This window comes from Arachis ipaensis, chromosome B08 (assembly GCF_000816755.2).
Source record: "Arachis ipaensis cultivar K30076 chromosome B08, Araip1.1, whole genome shotgun sequence".
NCBI lineage: Eukaryota > Viridiplantae > Streptophyta > Magnoliopsida > Fabales > Fabaceae > Arachis > Arachis ipaensis.
The window spans coordinates 113,775,079-113,783,332 of record NC_029792.2 but is presented as its reverse complement, the minus strand read 5'-3'; the positions used below and the strand labels follow the sequence as shown (position 1 = coordinate 113,783,332).

The 8,254-nt window shown below is 40.6% G+C and overlaps 1 protein-coding gene across 1 annotated transcript; it reads right to left on the bottom strand.

The window, feature by feature from the left end:
• Positions 5,796-6,965, bottom strand: LOC110265350. Its single transcript, XM_021108310.1, has 2 exons — positions 6,669-6,965; positions 5,796-6,014 (listed from the first exon to the last, which is right to left on the bottom strand). Exons 1-2 carry the CDS (start codon positions 6,963-6,965, stop codon positions 5,796-5,798), a joined length of 516 nt encoding a protein of 171 aa, XP_020963969.1.

The following is an 8,254-nucleotide window of genomic DNA, read 5'->3' as shown; positions in this document are numbered from 1 at the left end:
TGGGTTGATAAGGGAATGTAACATGTTTCTAATTTATTTGAATATTAGGAATTTGAGAACCTACTCATGAAAAACCAAAATAGAAAAATAATAGAAAATCCATGTGCATTGATAAGTTATGTTTATTTCTCTACAAAAAATAAAGAGAAAAAAAAAAGAAAAAAAAGAGAAAAAGAGAAAAAAGAGAAAAAGAGAAAAAAAAAATATATATAATATAAATAAATAAATAAAGGGGACAAAATTACCCCAATGCTAAGTTAATGAAAATATCAATGCACATGTGACAAAAGTAAAGAAATATCAAAAATTTAGTACATGAGTATGGGAATTATACAAAAGTGGGAATTATGGGTAGCTAGGCATGATTTTAAAAGTATATAGATTATATGTATATTAGGTGAGAGTTTAGGTTAATTGAAGATTCACTTTACTAGCTCACTTAGCCTTATATATACCCTTACCTTTACCTCAGCTCCATTACAACCCTAAAAAGACCTCATGATATTTGCATTGGTATGCTAAATATTTGTTGATTGGTTAGATGAAGAACAAGGTTTAGAAAACATGACTAGGGAAGAATAGAGTGATTGACCCTAGACACTTGAGAGTTAGAGTGATATACACTACCAGTGAGGGTTCAATGCTTGATTCTATGTTCCCTGCTTTCATGAGCTATCTTCTTACAAGTTTATTTACTTTTATTGTATGATTTGAATTAGTGAAATCTGATTTATATTTGTCTTGGAGAATTTATTTATTTTTAACCAAGTAGGTAGAAACATTTTGCATGTAGTTGCATTCATAGGTTGCATTTCATACATTCTATCATTCCTCTTCATTCTTTATAGCTTCTCTTGAGCTTAGCATGAGGACATGCTATTGTTTAAGTGTGGGGAGGTTGATAAACCACTATTTCATGGTTTATCTTGTGCTCAATTGAGTGGTTTTTATCAACTCTTTACCCACTTATTCATACTATTTGCATGGTTTTACATTTGCCTTCCTAATTATGTGCTTTGATTGAAAACATGCTTCTTTGGTCTTAATTTAGCTAATATTAATCCTCTCTTATTACCATTAGATGCCTTGATGTGTGTGTTAAGTGTTTTCAGAGATTACAGAGCAGGAATGGCTCAGAGGATGGAAAGGAAGCATGCAAAAGTGGAAGGAATACAAGAAGTTGGAGAAATTGCTAAGCTGTCCAGCCTGACCTCTTCGCACTCAAACGACTATAACTTTAGCTACAGAGGTCCAAACAACGCGGTTCTAGTTGTGTTAGAAAGCTAACGTCCGGGGCTTCGATTTGATATATAATATGCCATAGTTGCCCTGACGCTAGGCGACGCGAACACGTGATCCACGCGGACGCGTCGCATTTGCAAACTTCAATCTGCGCGGCCGCATGGACGACGCGGCCGCGTGGACGACGCGGCCGCGTCACCTGTCCGCGACCTGAACGTACCAGAATACGCAGGGGGCAATTTCTGGGCTGTTTCTGACTTAGTTTTCGGCCCAGAAAGCACATATTAGAGGCTATAAAGTGGGGGAATGCATCCATTCAGAGAGAGCTCGCGTTTTTACTATTTTCCATGATTTAGATTTAGTTTGAGAGAGGTTCTCTCCTCTCTCTCTTAGGATTAGGATTTAGGACTTCTCTTAGTTTTTAAGAGTGACTCTCGATCCAGATTTTATGTTTTTTTGTTTTAAGCTTCCCTTTTCACTTTTATTTATTTATTCCAGCACTGAGTTGATCAATTACCTTTCTAATTGAATTTATGAATTATTCCATGTTACAGATTATTATTTGAATTAATGATATTTGAGGTATTTTCAGTTTATGATTGCTCTTTTTAATTTATGTTATCATTGTTTCCGATCTGAAGATATTCTATTCTAGCAATTTACTTTTTCCCTTTTGGTCTTGGTTAAGAAATCAGTAACTCAACAGTTACCAACTCAGTATAATTGATAATCGCTATCTTGCTAATTGAACTGGACTTCAATAATCCCAACTTTTTCTTAGGAATTAAATAGGATTCGAAGATCAAACTAATTAGTCCCTTGACTTTCCTTTACTCTAGTAAAGGTTAACTAAGTGGAATTTAGATTCAACTTTCATTATTGTTGAGAGAGATAACTAAGTTGGACTTCTAATTTCTCTTACCTTGCCAAAAGTTTGCTTTACAGTTTTATTTATTTTAATTGCCATTTACTTTACTTGTCATTTAAATCACTAGCTTCTCACCTTCTAAACCCCGATTACAACCCTTATAGCCAATAATAAGAACATACTTCCTTGCAGTTCCTTGAGAAGACGACCCGAGGTTTGAATACTCGGTTAACAATTTTTAAAGGGGTTTGTTACTTGTGACACCCAAAACATTTGTACGAAGGGATTTCTGTCGATTTAGAGACTATATCTACAACGCGAATGTTTTTATGAAATTCTTTACTGGCAAAAATCCCAACGTCAGTGGTAGAGCCATCCGTTATGCTACTGGTCCAACCCTCTCCAAGATCTGAAATGGACCGATGTAGTGAGGATTTAACTTCTTCGCTTTAATTGCCCTACCTACTCCTGTGGTTGGAGTAACCATAAGGAAAACATGGTCTCCTTTCTCAAATTCCAAGGACTTCCGCCTCTAATCGGCGTAACTTTTCTGACGACTATGCACAGTTAGTATCCTATCTCGGATTTTCTTGACTTGTTCAGTAGTCTCAGCTATCATCTCCGGTCCCAACAAGCTTTTCTCCCCAGTTTCATACCAACATAGCGGAGATTGACATTTCCTCCCGTGCAATGCCTCATACGGAGCCATTCCGATGCTCGCATGGTAGCTATAATTGTATGCAAACTCTACTAACGGCATATACCGATCCCAACTGGTCGGCTGGTCCAGAACACAAGCCCTCAACATATCCTCTAGTGTTTTGATTGTCCTCTCGGATTGACCATCTGTTTGAGGATGGTAAGCCATACTCAAGCTTAATCGGGTTCCGAAAGCCTTTTGAAATGCACCCCAAAACCTCGAAGTGAAACGAGGATCTCTATCAGAGATTATAGTAGTAGGTATGATGGACGAGTTTTGTCGTGTCGGTATAGAATTTCCTCAATTGGATGAATTCTCGTTGCAAGTATAGTTCTACACCAACAGACAATTCCCACATCAAAAATTTGGTTGTCACAAAGAACAAATCCCACATAAGAAATAATCGAAGTATTTAGACTCCGGGTCGTCTCACGAGGAATTGCAATGAAGTGTATGCTTATTGGCTATGAAGGATGTAAGGGGGGTTTTGATTGATAAGAGGGGCAATAAAATAAAGAGGCAAGAATTTAAGTGACAAGAAAAGTAAATCAAACAAGTAACTAAAGAAAGCAAGTAATAAAGAGAGATATTCATGGCAAAGGTTGAGATCATAGGCTTTCTATCCTAGTCATACAATGATTAATTTATCTTATTTAGTCAACTCCAACACCTAGGGAGAAAGTCAAACAAGACTAATCAATCATATCACAATAATAAACAAGAATTTATCTCATTACGTCATCCCCGAAGATGGAAGAAAGTATCATATTATCCTCATGCTCGGAGAAAGTCTAATAAGACTAGCTAATCGCAATCCAAAAGTCCTAATCACCTACTAATTGAATTAGCAAGAGATTAGATTCAATGGAAATCATACTAGCTAACAACTCTAGATCACCAACATAAGTTGAGTTTTCATGACTCAAGATTGCCTAATTACTCTTTCCAAGCCAAGAATGCTCAAAATCTACTCTAACATCCAACCAAGCATTTTGTCAAACACTTGGAAGGTATAAAAAGAAAGCATGGTAAATGTGCAAGAATAGTAAAATCTACCAACTACAAATTGCAAGAAAAGTAAATTCACAACTCAAATCAACAATTAAAAGAATATCAAACATTAAATTGCATTAAAAGGGATCCAAATCCATCAAGAGTTCATCATCACAAAAGAAACATAAAAGAGAAATTAATATGAAAACTAAGAAAATCAAGTAGTAGGAACAAGAAATCATAAAGGAAACAAGATGAAAACATGAAGTTGGATCTAGATCTAAGATGCAAAATAGCCTAAGAACCCTAATTCTAGAGAGAAGAGGGAGCTTCTCTCTCTCTAAAAACTACACTACATGATGCTAATCCTACAACTAATTGCTCCCCCTTGCTTGGACTTCAATTCTGCATGAAATACACTCAGAAACAAGTTGGATTTGGGCTTGGGCAACTCAGAAATCGCCCCCAGCATTTTGCCTTTAAGTGGGTCACGTGAGAGTATCGGCGCGTACGCACCAAGTGCGCGTGCGCGTCGATTGGCTAATTCTTCATCCGCGCGGACGCGTCATGTACGCGTGTGCGTGCCTATGCGAAACCACTTCTGCGTGCCCATTGATGCATTCCCAATCTTTGTTTCTTCATGCATTCTCCTCTTTGTATGCTTTTCTCTCATTTCTTCCATCCAATACTTGCCTTATGAACCTGAAATCACTCAACAAACACATCAAGGCATCGAATGGAATTTAAGTGAATCAAAATCACCAATTTAAGGGCCTAAAAAGCATGTTTTTACACTTAAGCACAATTCAAGGGAGAATTACAAAACCATGCTATTTCATTGAATAAATATAGGAAAAGGTGGTAAAATCCCCTAAAAAAGCACAAGATAAATCACGAAATCGGGGTTTATCAAGGTACACCACAAAGTCTCACAATCTCCTTTATGTACAACCATGCTAGTTCCTCAAGGGTGTAATTCATCCGAATGGGTAGAAAATGAGCCGACTTCGTTAGCCAGTCCACAACCATCCAGACGACGTCAAAACTGGCTCTAGTCCTTGGCAATCCTGACACAAAGTCCATCGCAATGCTCTCCCATTTCCATTGCGGAACTTCTAAAGGTTGCAACATCCTGGAAGGTCTCTGGTGTTTGATCTTTACTTTCTGACAGGTTAAACACTTTGAGACATATTCTGCCATATTATTCTTCATACCCGGTCACCAAAACATCGCCTTTAGATCATGGTACATCTTAGTACTCCCTGGGTGAGTAGAAAATCCACTTTTGTGTGATTCCTTTAAGATATCTTGCCGCAAAGTGCCAACATCCGGCACAATGATCCTACCCTTGAATCTCCATAACCCGTCTTGATCCTCTGATACTCTCCACTGCTTCCCTTGCTCAATAGCTGGCAACACCTTCGATAACACGTCATCGTCTTGATGAGCCTTTAGGAGCTCGGATTTAAAGTCACTTGAGATTTGTAATTGACTCAAACATAGAGTTCCAGACACTTATTGCGTACCAATCTTCAAACTCTCGAATGCCTTGAGCAACTCTTCTTCTCGAAGCATCATCCAAGCAGGATACAATGACTTCCGACTTAACGCATCTGCTACTACATTTGCTTTCCTCGGATGGTAATTCAACTCAAAGTCGTAGTCCTTCAGTAACTCCATCCACCTCCTCTGCCACATATTAAGCTCTTTCTGATCAAAGAGATATTTCAAGCTCTTGTAATCAGAGAAAACTCGGAACTTAACCCCATAAAGGTAATGCCTTCATACCTTCAAGGCAAACACAACCGCAGGAAGTTCCAAATCGTGCATAGGGTAGTTAACTTCATGAGGTCTCAACTGTCGTGAGGCATACGCCACCACATTACGATGCTGCATCAGCACGCACCCTATTCCCTTTAGTGAGGCATCACAGTACACCTCAAATGGTTCGTTCGGCTCAGGTAACACCAACACAAGCGTGGTGGTCAACTTTCACTTCAATGCTTGAAAGCTCTCCTCACACTCAAGAGCCCAAACAAACGGCGCATCCTTGCGGATTAACCTTGTCAACGGCAAGGCTATTTGCGAAAAGCCCTTGATGAACCTCCGGTAGTAGCCAGCTAAGCCCAGAAAACTCCTTATCTCAGTTACTGAGGTTGGTTGCCTCCACTCCATCACTGCTTCCACCTTAGAAGGATCTACAGCTATCCCCTATTTACTCACCACATGACCCCGAAAACTTCACCTCACTCTTCCAGAATTCATATTTAGATAGTTTCGCATAGAGTTTCTTTTCCTTTAGTATCTGCAACACAATCCTCAAGTGTTTTGCATGCTCTTCTTCAGTCTTGGAGTAAATCAGTATGTCATCAATGAAGACAACAACGAATTCATCCAGAAACAGACGAAAAACTCTGTTCATATAATCCATAAACACTGCATGAGCGTTTGTCAACTCAAAAGACATTACAGTGTACTCGTAATCACCATAACAAGTCCTGAAAGCGGTCTTAGGGATGTCCTCACCTCACCCTTATCTGGTGATAACCAGATCGCAAATCGATCTTGGAGAAAACCCCGGCTCCTTGTAACTGATCCATGAGATCGTCAATCCTTGGAAATTGGTACTTATTCTTTATTGTGACCTTGTTCAGCTGCCTGTAATCCACACAGAACCGTATACTCCCATCTTTTTCTTTACCAGTAGCACCGGCGCGCCCCACGGAGAAACACTTGGTCGGATAAAGTTCTTACCCAACAGATCCTCTAGCTGAGACTTTAGCTCAGCCATCTCTAGCGATGACATCATATAAGGAGCACTCGAGATTGGTCCGGCCCCAGGCACTAATTCAATTGAAACTCAACCTCTCGGTTAGGTGAAAATTCATCAATATTGTCGGGAAACACCTCTGAAAACTCACACACAACCGGAATTTTCTCCAAGCTTTGATCATCACCCAAAACACCTGCGGTTAACAACAAAATACCCTGACACTCGGTCCCAGAACAATTCACCATCATAAAGTTCAAGTAATAACTATTCAACACAACTGGCCCTTTTGTATCTTTCGGCATAAAGTACACCGATTTTACAGAACAGTCGAGCAGAACATGGTTCTTAGATAACCAGTCCAAACCTAGGATAAGATCAAGACCGGTCATCGGCAAGCAGATTAAATAATGGATAAAATCACGTTGCTTAACCCTAAATGAAACTTGCAAGCATCCTAGCCTAGTTATCATGGCTTCATGGATGGCATTATACACCTTTAGGTCATAACCTAAAACTACAACCTTCAATCCTAGGTCACTAGCTTTTTCGAATGCAATGAATGAATGTGTTGCTCCCGAATCAAATAAAGCATTTAAAATTTGACCAGTCATTTCACAGTTACCTCGGATAAGTGTCTCGGATCCCTCGGCACCCGCAGCTGAGGTGGTGAACACCCGACCAGGCTGCTGTGCTCTCCCTGCACCTTGCTTCTGCTTCTCTGGACAGTTTGAGGCTCTATGCCCCGCCTTACCACAAGAATAGCACAAGCCCCATCCGGCCTTGCATGACGCTCCCGGATGGTGACTCCCGCACCTAGCACAAGCTTGCTCATTCTGAGGCTACTTCCCAAACCTTTTCCCTTGTGAGTTGTTGTTGTTGGGCGTCCTGAAAAAGCCTCCCCGCTTGAAAGGCGGACCTCTCGAAGCAAAGCTCTTCCCTCGGTTCGATGGGAATGGCCCCCTATGGCTTCCTCTCTCTGCAGCTGTCTTTTTCACACACTCTTCAGCAACCCTGCTCTTATTCACCAACTCTGAGAAGATTCTGATCTCCATTGGTCCCACTGAGCTAAAGAAATCGCTCCGGAGCCCTCCTTCATACTTAATGCACTTCTATTCCTCGAAGTCTCCCGGAGCTTCCTGAAACATGCGGGAAAACCTGAATAGCTCCTCAAACTTGTCTGTATACTCAGATACAAACATAGCACCCTGCTTCAGCTGCAGTAACTCCAGTTCCTTGGCCGTCCTAGCAGAATTTGGAAAGTACTTCTTATAGAATTCCACCTAGAAGGTATCCCAAGTGATAGGGTCATCACCCTGCTGCAGAAGACGTCGTGTTTCCTGCCACCAATGCGATGCTTCCCCAGTGAGCAGATAGGTAGCAAACTCAACACACTGCTCTTCAGGTACCAACTGTGCTTGCAGTGCTCGCTCCATAGCCTGAAACCAAGTATCGGCTTCAGTGGGGTTGGTGGTTCCCTTGAACTTAGGTGGATTAACCTTTAAGAAGGTTACCAGTATTATCGGGCCCTGATCTCCACTTCTGCCATTGCCATTATAGTTCATTTGTTGCCCAAGCGCCGCAGCAGTGGCCTGCATAGCTGCAGCCATGTTCTCCAATGCCGCCATAAAGTTTACCAGGTCATTTGGGTTAATCCCAGTCCCTGAGCACTAGTACGACC

Excerpts from the sequence above, each read along its gene's own strand:
- LOC110265350 (XM_021108310.1), bottom strand. The coding sequence starts at position 6,965 with ATGACCGGTCTTGATCTTATCCTAGGTTTGGACTGGTTATCTAAGAAC. Across the intron at positions 6,015-6,668 it reads AATTTTCACCTAACCGAGAG|GGGATAGCTGTAGATCCTTC; the intron begins GTTGAGTTTCAA and ends GTGAGTAAATAG.